Source organism: Apteryx mantelli, chromosome 1, assembly GCF_036417845.1.
Source record: "Apteryx mantelli isolate bAptMan1 chromosome 1, bAptMan1.hap1, whole genome shotgun sequence".
Classification (NCBI taxonomy): domain Eukaryota; kingdom Metazoa; phylum Chordata; class Aves; order Apterygiformes; family Apterygidae; genus Apteryx; species Apteryx mantelli.
Window position 1 is genome coordinate 9,526,576 of NC_089978.1, and position 22,976 is coordinate 9,549,551.

The 22,976-nt window shown below is 41.8% G+C and overlaps 1 protein-coding gene across 3 annotated transcripts in view; it reads left to right on the plus strand.

The window, feature by feature from the left end:
• RAB30 (RAB30, member RAS oncogene family) overlaps positions 1 to 5,476 on the plus strand; it is a 44,710-nt gene extending 39,234 nt beyond the window's left edge. For all 3 annotated transcript variants that reach the window (XM_067317290.1, XM_067317351.1, XM_013950341.2), the window contains one exon: positions 910 to 5,476. In XM_067317290.1, coding sequence (XP_067173391.1) covers positions 910 to 1,160 — 251 coding nt within the window. In that variant the 3' untranslated portion in view covers positions 1,161 to 5,476. The remainder of the gene's footprint in view (positions 1 to 909) is intronic.
• Positions 5,477 to 22,976: the final 17,500 nt, after the last annotated feature.

Below are 22,976 nucleotides of genomic sequence, written 5' to 3' on the forward strand. Positions count from 1 at the left end.
TAACTTTGGTGTATATACCGTGTCCAAGTAATTATCAGAAAAAAAAGGATATCTCAGATGAAAGGATGGCAGCAAGATCTGGCTTTCCAATGAAAGAGCATGAAAGAGCTTTTCCTCCTACTGATTCTCACAGCAGCCTTGGAGGACTTGCTGGTAGAAACTGGGTCGGGCAGGTTGCCTCTTGAACTTGCTGAGTCCCTGGACACAGTCCCCTGCTGTCACAGGTCTTGGTCTCTTATCTTTTTTGTGAGATTAATTTATGGTAAAAACAGCATGTTTAAAGTGAGGTGGCCAGTAATAGGGTATAATCTTAGCAGACGTTTGCTTGGGGCATTAATCAACTGCCTACTAAAGTGAGCACCCAAAGGAAAGGGCTGATTTCTTTCCCCGCCTTGTTCTGTGAGCACCCTTGAGCCCATCCATGTTCCAGGCTCCACAGCCAAATCACTCACAAGAATATTTAATTAAAACAGGAAAGCAGCCTTCTGTGCCGGGCTTGTTCTGAAGCTTATAATTACATGAAAAATATCACATTTAGCATCTCACGTTATAATTGACATTTTAAGTGCTCCTTAGAGCAAGAACAGGAGAATTTTCAATAGGTATTAAAATGAAAATCCTTTAATGTCAGTTGATTAGCTTTAATTTAGCACTAATGCATCTGTTTGCTAACTGACTTGTATGTTCACAGGGCATATTCCATTAAATGACCTGATATTAAATGAACTTGGTTGCACGAATCAGGGAATCCGTTCTTTGGAGGGCAGAGCTAGCACTAAGAATTTCCCATCAAAAGCCCTGTCCATACATACATACTGCACCAAGCACTTCTTCGTTGCTGATCCATTTCTGTTTCTTTTGTCTTGTAAGTCAAATTAATTCCTTTTCTAAAATCTTTTATTGATGCAGGTAATAAGATTGATTTAGCTGATAAGAGGGAAGTCTCCCAACAAAGAGCTGCAGAATTTTCCGAAGCGCAAGACATGTACTATCTGGAAACCTCTGCAAAAGAATCAGATAACGTGGAAAAACTCTTCCTGGACTTAGCTTGTCGGTTGATCAGTGAGGCACGACAGAACACCCTTGTGAACAATGTGGCATCCCCGTTACCAGGAGAGGGGAAAAGCATCAGCTATTTGACTTGCTGTAATTTTAATTAAAGAGCTGGCACGTGATTCCCCGTCCCCCATGGGCGAAGAGGATTTTTTGCTGGGATTCATCTCCTTGAAGGGAATTCCTGCCACTTTGACCCATCTGACTTATCCCCGAGTCAGGTTGCAGATCTAGAAGCATGGCAGGCTGACAGCTCCAGCTGCATGGCAACATAGCAGAATATGACATGGTTTAATTTTAATTTTTTTGCAGTCTCTGGAGTTGGTTAGGAAAAGAAGAGTTGCTTCATGTAATGGAGAACATGAGCTGTTGTATTTCCTTCTGTAGAAGACTAGAACAGCCTCTCTTGAAGAAGATACTGAAGAGTTCGAAATCTCTCTTACAGAACAATGTGTTTGGTCCTTTTTAAAAAAAGGAAGAAAAAAAAGAGCGCTGACCCTGGACTATACTGGCAATCTTCTGGGCTGCCAGCCAATGAGTTCTTAGGACATGTATATAGAGTCTGTCCACACGTCTTCATGGAGGACTCTGGTGTTTGAAACAGTGTTATGTCTCTCATCTACAGGCACTTTCATGATCATGAAATTAAAAAAAAAAAAAAGTTATATATATCAATGTTTCCAAACAATGGTTTGAGAAGAGATATGGATACAGCTCCCTTGCTCCCTTTGGTGCTAGCAGTTCAGCAAATATTCCATAGACCAAATGTAGTCTTACTACATTACTGTCCTCTGAATGTGTAACTTAGAATAATTAGGAAAAAGAACACTAATAAGCACTGTTCATTTAAAAAAAAAAAAACTCATTACCTCTTTTTCTAGCCTGAACATAGTGGGTAAGGACTGTGCTTTTTTGATATCCGACATAGGATGAAAAGACTTTCCATAAATAAAAAAAAAAGAATAACAAATCCTCCCCTTCCCTAATTAGTAATGTCCTTATGTGAAAAATTAGCTTTGGGAAATTTTATTGCTGGAGTTGGAAAAAATGCACCAGACCTGACCAAAATATTGTGTGTGCATTGATTGTGTATAAGGGTTCGAAGAGAGCACAGTTTTAAATGGCAGTCTGCAATATGTTTGAGTAAATATAAAGCTTGTAGATACCGTTCTTGTTGAAAAGCAGGCATACAATTTTGTAGAATTTTTTTACGCTAAGTGGAAATAGCAACAGGTTGCAAGTGGTATCATTCTGTGTCTAAGTCATCCAGCAGTCACCATATGGAACTGTACTCTGAGAAGCTCTTAAAGGTATCTTCTTGGCATCTGTTCTCTTTAGAGTAGCTTTCAGATTCAGGGCTGTAGAGTCATTTAATTTACTTGATGCTTTGTACTCTTACATCTCACACTGCAGTGTAAGTATGACTGTGTAGGCAATTTCTTTCTACAAAACCCCTGAAGTGGAAGCGTTATGGAATTTGTTATATTATTACACCTCTAGTGCCATATTCTAATAATGCATTGCAAATTTACATGTTGACATTAAAGCAAAATTGGAAGACAGGTGAATATGCACAGGAATAATGTTTTTTTTAAAGTTTGAGATCAGTTTAGCTAATCTGGATGAAACTCTCCTGGCAATTACATGGCTGTGATATGCTATAAATTAGAATTAATCGGCTTAATATCATTTGGCACTTACTGATGATTATAACTGAGCTTTTGTATTGACCTAAAAAGCTGCCAATAAGCACTTCTTGAAAATAAAAAAAACTAGCATTTTCAAATGCTTTTTTGCATTTTCCTAAAAAAAAAAAAAAACAAAAACTTTCTTTGGGCTATATCATATTGTGCCTTTGATCTTCAGTGGGAACTAACTGTATGTTTGTGTGTTTGAGAGAGAGGAGAGCAGCGTATAATGTGGCCATTTTAATGAATATTTTCTTGCTATTGTTTAGGTCACTTCCTTCTTTTATAAGTAGTGATCAAAATGAAATGTAGAAGTTGTGGTACAAAACTTGTTTGTCACTTAGGTAACATTTTGCAAACTGCTGCTCTAAGTGTTAGATGTTGGGGAAATGTCATCTGGCACACTGGCCTTTACTGGTTCTTTTCAGTCTCTGCTCATGCTGTAATCCAGAGGATTTAGAAATGTGTGGGACTTCCAACTCTGAAAGACCATCCAGCTCTGAAAGAGCTGATTCCCTACAGCTCTTAGCTATTTGTTTAAAGCAAGACTCATGAGGTTATATGTAAGATAATACTGGAGTTAGAAATCAGTATTACATGTATTTAATTTGTAAAAGTTCTTACTCTCCAGATGGTGGACTTGTCAGAAAGCATAAAACTTAATAACAAATAGGGCAGGGCTATCTGATCAAGTTAATCAAGGAGGAAAGAGGCTGCTCACTACAGCATATATGGGTGACCTGATTTCCAAAAGCATCAAAGTTTCAGGTAAAACTGTCCAACACCCTCTCCATCTACTCAATCTCCCAACACATTCCTCTGGGAAATTTTGAAGCTGTTGGCTGCTTTCAAGCTGACGTGATGGAGAGGTACCCATCACAGTGACAGGAAGTTTCTGTGCATTTTTGAAAGCTGGTGGTTAGGTAGGAGAGACAGAGCCGAATTTGTGCCCCGCTGAAGGAAAGATAGGGACAACTCAGCCTTTAACTGTTCGTTTTTCTGGACAGGCAGCATGTGCAGAAATAGCTCTGTGAGATATATATACCTTTATGGTACAGCTGTCATAACTGGATGACCTTTTTGCAGCTTAAAATCAGTGCTAATAAATTTGACATAAGCATCTGTTGCTAGTGAAAACTAGAATATTATAGAAATATTTTTGAGCATCACTGAAGGATCATGTTAAAACACCAGTGAGAGAGGAACAAATGGAAAGTGAATAATGATCATAAACTTGATTCTGATCTGGACAGGTACGTTTCATTCCTGCTGAGTACCATTATGAATGCATTTTAAAATGCTCCTTGCATCACCTCTGGAGGTTGAACCCTAATGCATCATCATGACTGAACAAGCTGAATTGATCAAATAGCAGAAATTGCTCACTTTATTTCCTTGAATATTCACTCTGAGGTTTCTAGAAGGCTAAGTCTCTTTTCCAGTGCTTTCCTACCCCTTAGCTGATGATTTTGTATACTAGCTGCCTGCCAGTTAGCAAGTGTCAGTTCTGTCGCTAGCAAATCTTTCAAGAACTCCATCTCCAGACAGTGATGTGCTGCTCCAGTGGAGTGAAGTGCTGCAACTGGATTGACGTAGCAATAAGGTAACTTCTCCAGGGACAAATCCGAAATCCTTCCTTTCAGAATTTATTCTGGGCCTGAGTGCTTTAACTCTTTTAGGAGTGCAGATTGTTCAGGGTTGAAAGGAAACTGGTTGCGTGTTCAGCATTTTATAAGGTCATAATCCAAAGTTGTAGTTTGAAACTTGCCTTTTTTTTTTCTTTTTTTCTTCCAGTTAACGAACACCAGCTGTTCAATAAGTGACATTTTGTCATGATAACTCCTTTGCAGGAGTTATTTTTATACACCTTCAAATTTTTATCTTTAGTGCATAGAACCCACTTCTGCTTGTGGGTTTGAGGGCAAATCTTCTCTTCTGCAGTCTGGTCCTCTGCTGGAGGCTTTACAGCCAGAAGAGGAGCTTTATCAACTGCAGACGACAATTTAACATTGTGGCACATCGGTCAAAGAGTTGAAAAATAGCAGGAGATTTAAAAAAAAAAAGTCCCAATTTTATGGCAATCATCCTTCCATCTATGGCAAACGCCTAGCTAGATAAATGGATTTTTGCAAGAGAACAGTAAGCAAAAAGTATGATGCTTGCTGGGTCAAGGGTCCAAAAGCTGGGCAGAATTTACATGATAGGGCCAAGTATGACTGGAAATGTTCCCTACTGACAGGAGTATAAGGTATTGGCTTTAGTGCAGTTGCTAGATTTTGATGCGTTTTTCAGGACAATATATTCACAATCATGGAGTAGTCTTATTTCTGGGTGAACATGAATTTTTATAGTAGTCCCACAATGACATCATCTGTTCTTTAAACCTCTTACCACAATGACTAGCTCCAAGGAGAAGCCAATATGGATGTTCAACAGATGTTTGCCTGCAGACATAGCAGACCTATTTGGAGAGATTAGTAAAGGCATCTTCTGAAAACTAGGTGATCTATACTTTGTTTTTCAGATCAGCCACTGATTTCATCAGACTGATCTTGGATAAATCACTACATGTTCGGTGCTTCAGATCACTATCTGTAAAGTGCTCTCACTAATATTTTGCATTGGCTGTTTACACTGCAAGTTTCTTGGGGCAAGCTGCAACTCCCTTCTGTTCCTAGTTGTATTTCCTGTAAGAGAGAGAGCACTGGGAAAAAGCTTCTCAACTCCTCTTCAGGAGAAAGACAAGGTCAAGAGTTATGATGGAAAAAGTGAAATTATGAGCCCTAAAAAGAACAGGACATTTTAAGTCTCTTCCTACCTCTCACGCTGAGGTTCTGATTTGATCTGCAGGTAAGTCATTGGAGCATGCAGTCAGTTACATGCTTGTGCTGAATGCTAAATGGCTTTGTGATCACTATTGAATAAAAACACATATGACAAATTATCAGACAGGATACTTGTGTTTTGCTGTAGAATGCATGAAACAACTCTTAATCCGTTAGCCTGTTAGTGCTGTTGGTCTCTGGAAATAGCTATGCCAGTTACAGTGGGCTCCTGTTAGTCTAGGTTGAGTGGTTAATGGCTATTGAATTCCTTCAGCATCAGCAATAATGGCAGCAGACTGAGATCCACACTGCAGACAGCGGTTTGAAAAGAGGGAAAGTGGAAATTAGTGATGCAGGAGCAGAGCGGGTGCACACATGTAGGACAACGGCCTTTCCTGAGCTTTTGCTGACAAGGGATGCAATTAGTTGTAGTCAAAACTACTGGGTTTTACACTGTTCATTATCCCTAAGGATGAAGAATAATGAACTGCTGTTTGTTCAGCTGCTTTTCCACTTGTCCTCTTTTCAGCATGAAGAACTGTCCATAAATCCTGCTGAGATATTAAGCTGGCAAAATTCTGTGTCAGAGACTGAATTCACTTAGAAAATGAGCAAAATTCTCAAGCTATTGAAATACCAGAGTGTACATGCAGGATACACTGCCCTGGGGGAGCTGTGGTGCCATCACGGTCAGATATGGCTGTGAACGCGAAAACAGCAACCCTCTCACAGCTAATTGCCAATTTTGCATGATTTTGATTGCTCTGGATTTTAATAAGAGATGCTTTGAATTTGACTTTCATCTGAGTTCTCTAGGATTCTGTTGCTTCCAATATCAGGGTATCCAATATCCCTCATAGGTGCTGCTCCTATAAATATATATCAAGCAGAAGAGCTTTTTGAATTTATTCAGTTAGAAAAGTTGGTTTTGGAGGAAGCCTTCTGAATTCCTAGTGAGCAAGTGGGAGATTGCCCTAAATATTGATGGTCATAGTTTAGGATTTGTCTTGGCTAGGAAAATAGGCAACAGGGTAATCACACAGATGTGCATTCATGATGCAAGACTCCCAGTGTAGCCTGCTGTGTTGATCTGACTTACCGTCTTAACCACCAGGCTGAACTGACCCAAAGCCTCCTTCTGCTACACTGCACTATATCTAGCTGAGACAGATTACCAGCTATCATCACTCATGGATGCAATCACACCATCATGTGAACGAGCTGCAACTAAAGCCAGAAGTAAAAGCTATGTATGCCATGTGAGTTAAGTTTTCTTAAAGCTCCATAGAAAAGCTCATCTCTGATGCATTCAGCTCCAAATACAGTCAACTTGGGGAAAGACAACCTGGATAAAGCAGCTGAGATGACAGAATGAGTGTAACTAGGGTCTCAATGTTGTCAGTGAAAGATTATCCTGGTTTTAAGAGGGTAGCCATGGTTAGCAGTTCAGCTCATCTGTCCATGGATAACAGGACTGGCTATGGTGTGTACTCTGAGTTTGTCTCTGTTTTGGCATTAATGACTAGTTATTTCCTGGATGTGATCCGTTTCTTTGAAGCTCACCTTTTCCAGCAAGGTTGGAAAATAATTTTAGCTCTGTTTAGTGACATTATCAAATAAATGACTCTCAGAGACTGAAGAAGCAGATACCACCTTTAGCACTGCCTTTGGCACCACTGCTTATCATGGGGCACCATTCACAAAGACATGCACACCTATGAGTGCATTGAGGCTGTGTCCCTGCCAAGCATCTTCTGAAGATCAGCCCTGGTGCACAGCTGCATAACATGGCCAAAACTTGTGTCAGTTACCACAGTTTCAGTTGCACTGGTGGAGCAGCACAGGTCTACCTGGGGAGAAGGAATGCTAGAAGTCTTATGTTGTCAGAGGCAGCAATCAAGGGCTCTGATGCGTCTGGTGTCATATGAATACCAACCTCAGAGCTCGTCAGAGCTGGGGAATCCCAACTCCTTCAGGACGTTTCATCCATGAATCTGTTCATTCCCAGTACTGCTTATGCCTTGTAATGGCGCTGGCATTATGGTAGCTCTGTGAGAAGGGGGAGCCAAAGTACTGTGGAGGTCTTAGACTGGAAATGGACCTGGCCGGCTGTGTAAACCACTAGATCTGACTCCTGCTTTAACTAGAAGGAGAAGCATCTGTTTATCTTCTGTGCTGTCTCAAATTTCTTAGTAAGACCACGTAAATCTGATTAGCCTGTTCTCAGCCAGTGTAGTCTATAAAGAATGTTTCCCTTTTTACGGGACCAACGTGAGAGATTCAGATGTTAAGAGCCATTGGTGGTTTGGGGCAAGTGAGTAAATTACCAATATGCAGGTGGACTCTGCTCTCAATCCAGTGAGATTTGCCAACCAATGTGAAGAGTCATTCTGAGCTGCTGCTTTCGTAGTGGTGTGAATATCTCTAAGGGTCTGGGCTACATCACTGGCACTAGTTTTAGTAAATGTAATGGTCTTAGTGTCCCCAGCAGCCAAACGTATGGGGGAAGTAGAGGAGAGGAGAATATTGTTTTGGTATTTTAATGGAGTGAGAGCAAAATAGTTGGTTTACGACAGGGAAAGCAGCAGTTAATTCAGGCACTGTTATTGCCTCAACTCTTGCAGACTATTTGGAAGAAAGCCTTACAATTGTCCTCCTCAGTCAGCACTGATGGAAAAAAATGAAAGCTGCTTAAGCCAACTTAAGCCAACATTTTTTTGGGGAAAAAAAGGCCATCTAATGAGACAACTGAGGAACACCAGAGCTTGTTGCTATATGGGTTTTGAGCTACAAGTCTATCTCTAAATATTAGAGAAACAGTTTAAAATGTGCCATGATTTTTTAGCATAACAAGATGCATTGCAGATAGATATGTCACATCCATTTCATTCCCCACAGCTGTTTACAAAAGAAAAAAAAAATCCTGAGACTGGAGCAGCTGCAGTCACTCAACTGTCAATACAGGACAAGGCTCTTTCTGCTCCTTTTCATTCCCACTTCACTCTGTTCTGCTGCACGTATTTGGCTGTTCTGTGAATTTGCAGATTATGAGATTTTTTTTCTGACTGCCTTTAATCTATGCAGACTTACCCAGCTCTCCTTTGAATTCATTAATACTTTGAGTAGGCATTTTAATTTTATGTTTACTGGCTTGTTCCCCTTTGTAATGTTACCTAATTGACAAGTTCTTCGTATTCTGTGTTACGTTCAGATTGTTGAGTCTAAAATGTTTCCTCTTTCCTGAGAGCTACAATAAATTTTAGAGATTTATAAAGGTATTTTTGTTTCCACAGAAAACTGATCTATCATCAGCTTTGATTACTAATAAATCAGTAATGAAGCATGTAATTTCTTTTACAGCATGAACTAAGTACATTTTACACCATCAGCTGTAGTTTGAATTGTAGTTTAAAAGCCTGCTTACAGACTAAAACCAGCATTCTGCTGTTTGCAACTCCATGCCAGTGAAGCCACAGGATTAAAGGAATTTCCTGGATTGGAGATTTTCCCACACATTCAGCTGTTCTGCAAAGATCTGCTGTTTTTTTTCCCCAACAATAGTGAATTCAGCACAATGTATAGAATTTTAGTAAGAACCCCGATTTGTTTAAATGTCCTAAACACATGGCCAGAAGGATGAGGAGATGACACATTTCTTGTTGATCAAGCACAACCATTTCAGTGGAGAAAATGCACTACATTTGGTCAGACCATTTACCTTCAGTTGCTGGAATAATACTGTCTTTGGAAAGACTATAGGTGTTAGCAAATTGCCAAACTGTGAATCATTAAACTGTCAGAAGCATTTGACTTGTCTGTTTTTTAACTTCTTCTTGTCAAGTGTGGTACAGTGGGGTTGAGAAAGGAATGTATTTTGGATGACCAGGATGACGAATGTATGAAGCTTAATGTTTATTTGTAATGTCCTTTTTATACTTAGGAATTGCTTACATATGTATCTGTATGTAAATAAATGTTTAATCCTTTCCACCTGCTGTTTTAAATGTCCAATTTGTTTGATCAAAATCTGCAAAGAAACGTTACCTTTAAAATGTATATAAGACAAACTGATTCACTTTAGGAGGACATGATTTAATATCAGATCAATAAATGAATGGCTGCTGAGGATTTTCTGCTTGGGTTCGGCATACCAAGACTCTCACAGCCTTGGGCTCTCTCAGCAAGAGCAAAGATAGAGCTGTTGTCCTTGGGAGCAATATCCCTCCCCACTAGAGCAAAAGAAAAAGTTGTGTTTAAACTCAGAGAGTTCATGGTGAAGTTTGAAATGCCAATAGCGATCACTAGAGGGTAGCATCTGACAGAGGCCAGATAGCATTTTCACTCATGGTCATTATGAACCTGTAGCTGGTTAAACTCCTCTCCTAGCAGGAAGCTAGGGTTGTTTGAACAGAGGTGATGTTTCAATATTTGAGTTGTTTTTTATTCATTGTCCCAGTGCCTTTGTTCTGTTCTAGTGCTTCTCTCCAGCCTTCAACTTGCTCTTTTCATGCTCACAGAAGACGACAGTTGTCTTCCAGTGGAGTTTCCTAATGACCTGCCCTTCTGGATGACTGGAATCATTTTGAAAATATCTCATTTAAAAAAGCGGAGGTCTCCTATCAGCCTGTAATCTTTTTGGTCAATATATAAAGTCTGTGCTCTGACTCATTCTGGGAATAGAATTTCCTCTCTGTGCTCTACTCCACATCAAGGATGACTTCTGCTCACACTCGTTTTGAGAAATGAGCTGTGAAGACTGAAGACCTCATGTGTCTTTTATTGCCTTCTCTACTGACCTTGAAGCTCCTTCCCTGGTAAGTGCCTGTGACATTGGGGCCGGACCATCTGCTACACGTTCCCCAGGAAGCTGGCAATTTGAATTGGCAATAATACAGAAGTATTTGGAGAGGAAAAGTCTCTGCATGCCTCTGGGTAGGAACTGGGTAAGGGGAGGGGAAGAAAAACATCCTTAAAAATCAAACAGTTTGTGAATTGACTATTCACTGAAAAAGACCAGGGCTGGAATGTGGTGCCTGTGAGGATGAAGGCTTCCTTCCTGGGGAAAAGTGAAGAGCAGCAGACCTGAGCTGTGGAGCAAACAAGTGTGTCCCAGGTGCCCAGCTGAATCAGCCTTATGCTGCAGGGTTTATGCGTGCTGCAGGCACGCATTGCTCTGTGCATGCATCTGCTTGGTGCTGAGAGGCTGCTCTTCCTTGCAAGAAGCATGTAATTTGTGGGATGTGCACCCTTCTCCTTGTTATTCAGTGGCTGAACAGCAATGTCATGCAGAAAGCCTTTGCTGTGGCAGGCCTTGGTGTGTGTAGATAGGACTGAAAACATTGTAGGAGCATGTAGACTCCCTGCAAAAAGGGAAGAACTTGCACAGGGAACAGATGCAAGACCACCAGGCTATGAAAGTGAAAACGATATAGCTTCCTTCCTCTTCTCCATCTTTTCTTGTACAAGCTCTTCCTATAGAGCACTCATGAAGCTCAGTGCAGAAAATACCAGCTAGCTGACAAGGGTGTTTCACACAACCATGCTTTTTGGTCTTGGTAAGAGTGTGCAGTCATCTCCCACGAAGCACAGGTGATGTGACTGCCCTGCATTAATTCCTATGGTATCTTATAGCTAGTCCTATCCGATTTAAAATCTAGTCTTGATTTAGAGTTTTCTAAGGACAGGGAATTGACCACACAGTTGGTATGCTGTTTCAGAGTTTATTACCTTGATTTAAACCTGCTAGGTTTTATTCTTTTTGCATACAAAAATTTAGAATTATATCATGTCAGCTTGCACCAAAGCTACCACTTACCTGTAGTATGTGGGCGAATTATCCACTGAGTAAAATCACTCATGCTGGATGCAAGATTTTATGTCAGGAAGCTGTCAGGTATACAATGTAGAAAGTCTGGCAATGTTTTAGTGCTAGCTGCATCAAATCTCTGGCATATTACTCAGGCTGAATTTAATCCCCACGATAAAGCAGATTCATCACAAAGAGAGTCCAGTTCATCACAAGGGAATCCTAAGAGCCAGTAATTCCATGGTCTTGCATGATGCGGAAGACTGTAGCAGAAAGCAACTAGTTTCAATCATACGCTTTGTTAGGGTGCTGATCTATTATGTACCCTTCAACATAGACTTCCCTGTTGCCAGTGATTTGAGAATGAGTAATGCTGTTCTTGACCTCCACTCTCTCCTTTTATTTGTTCTACATAAGATATAAATGCAGATTTACCAGGTAGGTTGAATTTCTTATTCCTTTTGACCCTTGTAGATTCATCAAGTAGGATTTTACTTGCAAATAAGAAATGCCTTTTTGGTTATCTTGTTTTCAGTGTCACTGTGTAGTTCAAAATGAATGCTTTCCATGAGGTCTTTTAGTAGCTGAAGTCTCTTGGTCTAATTAGCTTGTTCCATAGAAGATCAGATGGCTTTCTTTTGAAAAAGATCTGTATGGATCAGACAGATCTTATCCCCCTACATAAGACATCCTGGAATTCTGCAAAGCCCTAGCACATCACCTGGGGCCTTCCTCTCCCTCAGGGTCCCTCTGAATCCCTTGAAGTCATGGGCAATCTGTGAGGCAACCCTTGAAGCCACATCATTAATGTGCAACATTTCCGTCCCTTCCCCCCGCCCAGAGATTTTTTCCCCATATCTTTGAAAGCTAAGGCAATCTGAGTCATCACTTTGTTCCAGTGTAACAGGACTTAGTCCTGTCATTCACTTGTCTTTTGCATTTCTTCCCTAATCGTAGTACTGAGACCCTGACAACAATTGTGTTTTCTACACTAGCCGATCCTATTGGCAGAAAACTGTCTTGCAGCTTGACTGAACAGCCACGCATAGGTACAGCTTTCTGAGCACTCCTCACTCAGCTAAGTGGCTCCTCAGAGGTGTTCTCATATCCCTGACAAGTAAGTGTGTAATGCTTGGGTACCACTAGCAGTGTGGTGTTCCTCCTGGCAGTCAGTCTGCCTGTCCTTGTTAGTCCCTTCACTATAGAGTGTGTCAATGAGTTTATGTAAGTATAAAGTACAGTGACAGCATATAGTTCAGCTAGTGTGATCTGAACCCACTTTGTACACGCATGTGTCTTATTCAAGTGGTGTTTTTCTGATTTGCTATGAACTTACTGATGTTTAGCAAAACGCCACAGAAATTCAGGTATTAATTCATGCATTTGGCCACTTGGCAGATGTGTTTCAACCCGACCATGGTCAGACCTCCAGTAAACAACAGTGGACATCTCTGAGCAATGCGCAGCAAAAAGTTCTCTCCCCCTCTTGTGGTGCTGTGGCAGAATAAGGATACATTGTGGAAACCAAGGGCCAAATTATCTTCTATTATAAAGAATCACAGCCCCTGCTGAAGTGGTTTTGCATGCCCTCATCCTAAATATGTGTTTATAACATCTTCCCTTAAAGCAAACCCCAGGCTTTGGCAACATTCCCACAACGGTGCTGAAATGGAGAGATCACTGAAGCTGAAATGATTACTTCCATACCCTCTGGCTGCCTGCCTGAACAGTGAGTGGGAGTCTCTATTTCATGTGTTATGGTCGTATGTATTTCCAGGCACGTGTCTGAAGGTCGCACCCAACCGCACTGCCTGCCTGCTTGGCAGAGATGCCAGCTGGCAAAGATGACCTAGTTTGATACTCTAAACAACTTTTGAACAGACATAACATTGGCAAATGCAGGCACATGCACAGACCTAGGTTTGCTCACTTATGGCACACACTAGAGTATTGTGCTACTACTGTCACATCCCCCTGGCTGTGTCAAGAAGTCCTGTCCTGCACAGAGATCTGCATGTTTATCACTTATAGCATGTCATTGCTGTGCTGGTTTGGCACACATCACTGACACAGCACTTAACAAGTGACTCCACTCACAGGTAGGATGTTTGAAGTTACTTTAGACATCAAATTATGTTTAATTCTCCTTTTTTTTTTTTTTGGTATAACTGCACCTGTTTTTCTTGTGTTTATGCCTAGGATCCAGGGACTGCAGAGATCTAGGCTTTGACCTGTAGGTGAAACCCTCTTACAGAGGCCAGCCTCCTCCCACCACCACCTACTGTTCCAGCATCCTTTAACACTAGAAAGAACTTTTTGTCTGTGCTTCAGTAACTTGCTGAGTAGGACAGCAAGGAGAAAAGATGGCTTGCTGGCTAAGATCTTTCAGCAATAAGCAAGAACTAGGCTCCATGTTTGCTTAACATTGAGCAAGTCTCTGAACTTCTGAGCCTCAATTTCCTCAAATATAAGTAGTGAAAAAAAAACCCTGACTGCTATCAAACATCTTTATGAAGTGTATTTACCAATGCTGACCTGCTGCATATGCACGAGGCTATTTTCTTTGTTCAGCCTGCAGGAACACTTGCAGCATCAGCATACCTGTGCCCTTGGTAAGGGAGGGTGCATCTCATTAATACTCTGCTTCTTCTGCAGAAGAAACTCGTTTAACTTCAGACATCCTCCTCCACTCTCTCTCCCTCCCACTCCCACTGAGAAATGGGTTTGAATAGAAGGTGCAGAACTTATGGTAGAGACTGAGAAACTGAAAAGGCTTACCTGTAAGTTACACAACGGTGATTCATGCTAGAAGATAGTGCAGAACAAGGTGGTTCATACTTTCCTGAGTGTCCTGAAAATAATGAGCAGGGAAGTTATTAATTTTACAGAATAAAAATGTGAAAGTACAGAAAGAGTACAGCTCAAATTCCAAAGGTCTTTTTTTCATCCATTCAAAGTATGGTTTCCTTGGTGGTCTTAGGCAGATCCTGCCTCAACATGCTGGTTTGTGTGTACCCTGTGCACCAGTGAAGTACCTAACTCTCCTCACACATTGGGTAAGGAACAAGATGTAGTCCAGGGCTCCAGAGTCTTAATGTGAGACCAAGTGAGTGTAAGGTTAGAAAAGTCATACAGATTCCCAGTAAAAGGCCATCTAGCCCTGAATCCCAACAGTGACCAAGAACAGACGCTAAGAAAAATATACAGGAACAAGATTAGCACAAAATGATACATTCCCAAAATATTCTTCTAACTTCCAGCAACTTCTGATTCTTAGACTTGCTCAGCCAGAGGTCGCATCTGTACAGCTATCAGTATTGATAGTTTGTTCCTTGCAGAGACACAAGACTCTCCTGAATGAGCAATGAGCCTGGGTCTTAAATAGGTACATTAGAAATAACAAAGTGAGAGACCTCCAATAAATAAATAGATAATAAAATATAACTTGTAGCAGAGAATGAACTGAACAGAAATCTCCTGGCCTCCAGTCAAAACACGTACTACGATATAATGGTACATACTTATTTTATACTTATTTTATGCCTCAAAAAAAAATCACAGCAGATAATGCTGAGAAGCAGTACAAAAATTTTCAGACTGATGGGTTCCTGCGCTATCAGATTCCAACATCCTTCTGTGGGACATGTCCTACCAGTTTGCTGCAGCAGCCCCAAGATTTCTCTTCTCTACTCCAGGATCCCAAATGCAGCTGTTTTAGGTAGAGGATATGGAAGATCCCAAAGCAAGGAAGAAGAAAGACAATACCAGGAGTCTGCCCCAGCAGACTTTAACTTGAAAAAGCCTACAAGAAAGCTGGGACCTGTTACTAGCCTCTCAGTATAGCCTCTCCCCTCACAAGTCAACAGAATCCTCTATGCACCAAAATACAAGGCTCCTGCATGATATTTTTTGATGAATTCTTTGATGAAAACTTGGCCCCTCTACAGACATTCATCAAGTAAGAAACTGGAGTGTGTTATAGGTAAACGCGACAAATTGACAACCACTCGGGCTGGGTTGCATAAACTCCAATTTAATAGAATAATTGAGCAAGTCACAAGTAAGCAAAACAGCGCTGGGCGGCCGGGGAGTCTCCTGCTCCACCAACGGCGCGCACAATCCCCCGCTCACAGTCCCCTTATATGCCTGTAACTTCTGTGGTTGCGCCGGCTGGTGCTGGGGGGGGTCGGGATGAAAGCTGGCGTCTTCCTCTGCGTTGTACGTGGTGCCTTTCAGGTCACGCGCATACATTTCACAATACAATATCGTTCTGCTGACTCAGTACAATCATTGTGGTGATAGCCGGTACTTAGCGCCTAGTTTCATGATAAAATCACTTCACGAGTTGATGTAACAAATTATTACCTATCACAATCCCCCCTTTTTGTTTTGGTCCTTTTTAATTTGTTCATCAAATCGAACAACAGCCTCCTGTGCCAGGAGGAGCATAGGGTTATGCTTACTCTCATCTTCATTCAGTTGTTCATATTGACTTCTTATCAACAGTAGGTGGGCAGCTTCGAGTCTGCTTTTAGCTAAGTTAATTATTCTATTTACTATACACGGTCCAAAGGTCAACACAAGTACTAATAAAGCCAATGGACCCGCGATTGTAGACAATAGGGTTGTTAGCCAGGGAGAATGACTGAACCATGATTCATACCACCCTTGCTGGGCTTCTCTTTCCTTTTTACGTCTTTCAAGGCCCTCTCTCAGTTTCGCCATAGTATCCCTGACAACTCCTGTATGATCTGCATAAAAGCAACATTCTTCTCCTAGGGCTGCACACAATCCTCCCTGTTGTAAAAATAAAAGGTCCATCCCTCTTCTGTTCTGTAACACCACTTCTGATAGTGATGTTAACGACTTTTCTAAGGCGGTGATGGATTTTTCTATTCGTTCTAAGTCCTCGTCCACAGCCGCCCGTAGGGTGCTAAGGCTCTGCTGTTGTATCACTAAGGAGGAAATTCCGGTTCCCGCTCCCACTGCCCCGAGGCCCAGTAAGGTGGCTATAGTAATCGCGGTGATTGGTTCCCTCTTTACTCGGACCGGATGAGGGGTGTCCCAATGATCGTACATCACTTTTTCCGGATGGTACAAGATCCTGGGGACTACTTCTACTTGTATACAATATTCTCGGGACTCATTAAGCACCCTTAAGGAGACACAAGGAGTCAGGCCGGTTTTTGAGCATATCCATCTAGTTCCTTTGGTGGGAATAGCCCATCCATTTTTAGGGATGTGGTTTTGCAATGATATAGATCCACACAGCTTTTTCTTTGATTTTGGCACTTTGCCAATACACATTCCTATTCCTGTAACTTGCTCCATAGTCAATCCCTTCTTCTTATCTTCCCATTGACACTGTGAAGCTGGATCATTGCTTAAGGTATATGTCATATTTACTCCTATTGCTTCATAAAAAGGGGGTCTTATGTCGTAGCATAACCAGCAATGGGTAGTTATACTAGGGGTTGTAGCATTTAATACTTTGTAGGTTGCTTGCACAACCTTCCACAGAGGATTGTCTATCCTCTCTGTGGCTTTACTTTCTGAGGTTACAACAGTATCTTTCGAGGTGGGGTGATTCATAGGAATACTTGTCGAATTCATGATCGCACCCGTTGGTTGGATTCTTGATTCTACTCCCTTAACAACTAAATTCGGCCCTATTGCTTGAGGAGTAGGTCGCACACTTTCTTTCTTTATGAAAATTAATCCACCCCTATCGGTCCCGGTCTCCCAGTACCGGACTCCCCAGGTCTTTCCCAAGAACCATCCCGGATCTTCCGGACGGGTGATATTTATCATTAAATATTTACAAGTTCCCAGGGGGGTATAGTGGGGACTTCCCCGATACCCCAGCTGGAAATCCTCTTTAGGGGGGATACACCCAGAAGGCCCCCATTTTACTGATAAAAACTTATCTGATCCTGCTCCTGGAGTCCAATCAGAGGCTATAGTTTCACATCCCCAATAAGCACAATAATAAGAGTTTGGGTAGTTACAGTATCCTCGCCCAGGATTAGAACTAGGGCAAAAGTAAAACCCTTTTCCGTGCTCCTTTTGACTCAAACATGGCTCAATGGGTACCAATTCACACAAGGTAGGTGTGAATGTAGGGTTCCCGGGTACACTTTGTACTTGGATCACTTTTTGATCTTCCCATCTTATTAATGACCATTTAAAGGGTTGGTGTACATTATGTTCCCCTTGAATTCGTCTTCCTAATAAGCCTAGCACAATCATCTTCCAGAGGAGTAGTGGACCCATGGTTTGGTTAACAGATATTTATGAACTCCTAATGTCTTTGTGAGACGGCCCGTGATGCCAAGTGTCCTTGAGACTTTGAAGAGTCTGGGTCTTACAATTTTAGGTATTCCTGCTTAGGAGGTGGCTTATCGGCCTCAATCCCCACAGTTTCTATACGTCTCTGTCTCCTCTGCCTACTCTTTTGCTCAGAGCAGCAGGGTGTACCATCTTCTCGACAGCAGCCGTATTCTTCAGGGGAACCTCCTTTATGAGCCTTTCTGATTTTAAAGGCTTCCCAGTTCTTCGAGAGAGACACTCAACATACAGCACGGTCCACCTACAATTGGTGTTTTCAATTTTGGCCTTATGTGATCGGGGTGGTTGGTGTAGGTACAACCTTTCTCTGGTTGTACTCCTTTTAGCAAAAGCTTCCCACCATTCCACCGATCTTTTCTTGAGTTCCCTTTTTAATGTCAAATGGGTCAATTTGCCATAACAAAGGCGACAACTGCCGCTAGGGAGGTACCCGTGCTACCAATGAGTCCACTACTTCTCTTTACAAATCCTATATTTATAACACACAAAGGGATAACAAATACAATGTGAGGTTTTACAAAATGTGGTCTTACTTATCGAGGTTTCTAGGTTTCTTCTTAAAGGTTACTTTTAAATTGTCCGGGTTTCCAAAGGCTTCCCACGATGATTCTGAGATCGGCCCTTTAATTCTGCTGGCATGTGTCCATCCTCGCTCTGCGGTGCGAATAGCAGTGTCTGTGGTGAGCAAGACAAGGAAAGGTCCCTCCCAGTGGGGAGTCAAGGATGAGTCTTTCCAGGTTTTAATTAAAACCTTGTCTCCAGGGTTAACTCGGTGAATGGCTACATCTAGTGGAGGTCTCTGTACTATTAGTCCTTTCTTTATCAATTCTTGTCTTCTCTTCATAAGCTCTGTAATATATTTCTGTAATAATCTCTCTTCTACTTTAGGATGTTCTTTTGGTATTTCTAAATCATATGGCATCCCATATAACATTTCAAAAGGGGAGACTCCTGTGTCAGTTCTGGGCTGAGTTCGTATATTCAACAAGGCTAAGGGTAAACACTTGATCCAATTCATCTGGGTTTCCATCATTAGCTTCGTTAACTGTTTTTTTATTTCCCCGTTCATCCTTTCTACCTTTCCTGAACTTTGAGGATGCCAAGGAGTGTGATACTCCCACTTGATCCCTAAAGGATCCAATGTTTCTTTAATGACTTTGGATGTAAAATGTGGCCCCCTGTCTGAGTCTATGACCGATACATTCCCATACCGGGGTATGATATTTTCTAGCAATATCTTGGCTACCGATTTCACAGTAGCTTGGGCTACGGGAAAGGCTTCTATAAAGTAAGTTAAATGATCTACTATAACTAATAGGTATTTATACCTGCCCACTTTCGGGAGTTCTGTAAAGTCAACCTGTATTTTCTCAAATGGCCTCTTGGCTATTGATCGTCCCCCTGGGACTTTTTCTCTGAGGTGTTGCTTGTTAACCTTCTGACAGGTCAAACATTCTCCCACTAGTCTTTTTGCTATGTCATATATTCCAATGCACATATACTTGGTTCCAAACTGGTCTACTAATGCTTGCACTCCCCAATGAGTCTGTCGGTGGAATTCTTTCATGATTCTCCAAGCTACGCCTTTGGATACAATTTCTCTATCATCGGGCAACACCCATTTACCTTCTTTTTCTAGGGCTCCTATCTGTCGTAATTTATCTGTTTCCTGATTAGTAAAACTCATCCTGGTATCTAGCTTATCTTGGCCCTCTTTTCCTTCAGACAATAGGTGTAAAGCTGCCTTTCTTGCCTCTTCATCTGCTAGATTATTTCCCCTTATGTGGTAAGATGCGCCCTTTTGATGGCCCCTAACGTGTACTACCGCGATTCTCCGAGGTCCCCTCAGAGCTTCTAAAGTTTTTCTAATTAATTTTTCATGCACTAAATTCTTCCCTTGCGAATTAATCAGTCCTCTTTCTTCCCATATTTTCCCAAATGTATGTACTACTCCATAAGCGTATTTAGAGTCGGTGTATATAGTCCCTTTTTTGCCTTTTAAAATTTCTAAGGCTCTAAAAACCGCATACAATTCACAAGCCTGGGCCGACCAAGTTTTGTCTAGGGGCCCTGATTCTATTAACTCTAGAGACTTCCCATCTACAATAGCGTACCCTGATCTGCGTTTTCCTTCAACTACGCGGGAGGATCCGTCCACAAAGAATTTAGTCCCCTCTGGTAACTCTTCTTCTTCTAAATCTTCTCTTATTTTAGTTTGGTATTCTATTAGACGCATGCAATCATGTCTTAATTGACCACTGGGTTCCCCATACAGGAACTGGGCTGGATTCTGCAAGCTTGTAGTCTCAATTTCCAACTTTGGAGAATGGATTAAAATGCCCTCATATTTTAATAGCCTGGCATCGGTTATCCATTTTTCAGCTTTTTGTTGTAGTACTCCTCGTATATTATGAGGGGTATATACTTTTAATTCTCCTCCAAAGGTTATCTTTTTAGCCTCTTCTACTAATAAGGCTGTAGCTACAATGGCTTGTAAGCAAGTGGGCCATCCCCGACTGACGGGGTCTAACAATTTTGAAAGATACCCTATAGGTTTCTTTTTCCCTGCCCATTCCTGTGTTAGGACTCCAAAGGCTGTCCCTTCCTGTGTATTGATAAACATGTAGAAGGGTCTCTTAATATCTGGTAAACTCAAAACAGGCGCATTCACCAAGTCAGCCTTCAAATTTTCGAGGCTTTGATCATCGGTTTGAGTCCATTTTGTCAGCCCATCTACTATTAGTTTTTGATATAAAAATTTTACTTTATTGCTATAATTTTCAATCCATTGTCTGCAATACCCCAATAACCCCAGCAGTTGTCGGACCTGTCTTTTGCTCTTCGGGGGTCTTATTGACAGTATACCATTTACCCTTTCAGGGTCCAATTTTTTTGTGCCCTTGCTAAGCCAATGTCCCAAATACTTCACCTCTTCTTCTGTAAATTGCAACTTTGATTTTGATACTTTCGGTCCCTTTAAACTTAGGAAATTTAACAACTTAATACTCTCACGTCTAACTTCCTCCTGGGTTTTTCCTGCTAAAAGCAAATCATCCACATATTGTGTTAAAGTAATTTGAGGATTAGTCTCGTAAGTACTTAGGACCTGCTCCAGGGCTTGCCCAAACAAATTAGGGGATTCTGTAAACCCTTGTGGCAAAACGGTCCATCGGAGTTGCTGTTTCCTATGGGTATCTGGGTCCTCCCACTCGAAGGCAAAAAAGTCTCTACATTCTTCTTTAAGGGGGCATGCCCAAAATGCATCTTTCAGGTCTATAACCGTATACCATTTAGCCTCAGGTGACAGCTGACTAAGTATGGTATAGGGGTTAGCTACAATTGGGAACCTGGTAATTGTTCTTTTGTTTATTTCTCTTAAATCTTGTACCAATCTATAAGTACCGTCTGATTTCTTTACGGGTAGTATGGGGGTATTATGGGGAGACATACAAGGTTCCAGTAACTTTTGATTTATCAGCCTCTGGATTACTGGTTGGAGTCCTTGCCTCCCTTCCTGTGACATTGGATATTGCTTGACTCTAACAGGGATTTCTGGATTCTGTATATTCACTTCAAAAGGAGCAATATTTAGTTTCCCTACTGACTCTGGGGTATACCACACTTCAGGATTGATTTTGGCCTCATCTTCAATAGTAAGAGAGCATAATTTTATAACTAATTCTTGATTCTCTACTTCTAAATTGACTCCTAATTCAACCATCATATCTCGGCCCAGTAAATTATATTCAGCTTCGGGAACTAATAAAAAGGATCCAACACTTAATCGAGAGTCTGATTCTATTTCCACATTTTTAATTACTGGGACCTTAAAGGGTTCTCCCTTAGCTCCTATCACTTGCAATTTCTCTGAGGATGGTTTACACCCCCAGGGTACCGTTTGGACAGTAGATCTTTCTGCCCCAGAATCCACAAGGAATTCTACTTCTTGTCGCTGGGGACCCAATTTCAATTTTATCAAGGGCTCGGTTCCTTTATGAGTCCCCAGCAGATAGAGCCCCTGACCCCCCTAATCTTCTTGGAACATTTGCTCATCCTGCATTCGCTTCCTGCAATTCCTCTTCAGATGCCCTTTCTTCTGGCAATAAAAACACTCAACCTTCCTCAAGTCCCTCGTCACAACTTCTCTGGGTTGTCCTTCTTGGTGAGGTGGCTTTCTTTTAGGTCCATTATACGACCTAGGGGGTTGCGCCTGGGTCCCTCTCTGTCCTTCTCGGACTGCTGCCACCAGAATCTTTGCCTGCCACCGATGAGTTTCCTCTTCCCTTCGCACATGCACTTTCTGAGCTTCCCTCAGCAATTCGTCCAGTCCTCTATCTTGCCAATCATCTAACTTCTCTAACTTCCTCCTGATATCTGGAAAGGCCTTTGCCACAAACTGTGTTTTCAATAGAGCCTGTCCCACAGGGGTACTGGGGTCTACCCCGGAATAAAGTTGCAGGTTTTTCCTAAGTCTCTCGAGCCATTCTGTTGGTGTCTCGTCCCTTTTTTGTTGTTCCATGAAGGCCTTATTAATATTTTGCCCCCTGGGAACAGATTCCCTGATTCCCTGAACTATTATGGTTCTTAGATCGGACATATGTGTCCGATGCTCAGCATTCTGATTGTCCCAGTCCGGCCGTTGGGTGGGCCATTTAATATCTGCAGCGGGACCTTGTTGGTGCTGTTGATCCCAAATCTGCATCCCGGCCCTACGGATCATTTCCCTTTCTTCCACTGTAAATAATATGCTCAGGCTGGATTGTAATTCCTCCCATGTATAAAGGCTAGGACCTAGGAACTGATCTAATTTTTCAGCTACCCCTAAAGGGTCTTCTAATAAATTCCCCATTTCTTTCTTGAAATCCCGTACGTCCCCTGAACTCAGGGGCATGGACACAAAACCCATCCCTGGTTGCGGTCCTCCCATGGGGAGTTCTCGCAAGGGGTACAGCTGATCAGGTCGCCCACCTCCCCTCGTTTGACTCCTCGTGACCCTTCGGGTTTCTTCTGGGGAACTAGGAGGGTCTAGATCCCAGTCTGGGGTCGTTGGGGGGGGGCTGTGAGGAGGGGCTGGTATTGGGTTTTGAGCTGGAGCTGAGGGAATATAGGGGGGAGGAGAAACGGGAAGTTCCTCCAATATTTTGCTTTTCTTCCTCGAACCCTTCTCTTTCAGGGTAAATATCATAGTCCGAGTATCTGGTCTTATCCATAAACTAGCATACTCACTTTCTTCTAAACTAAAGGGCTCCTTTGAAT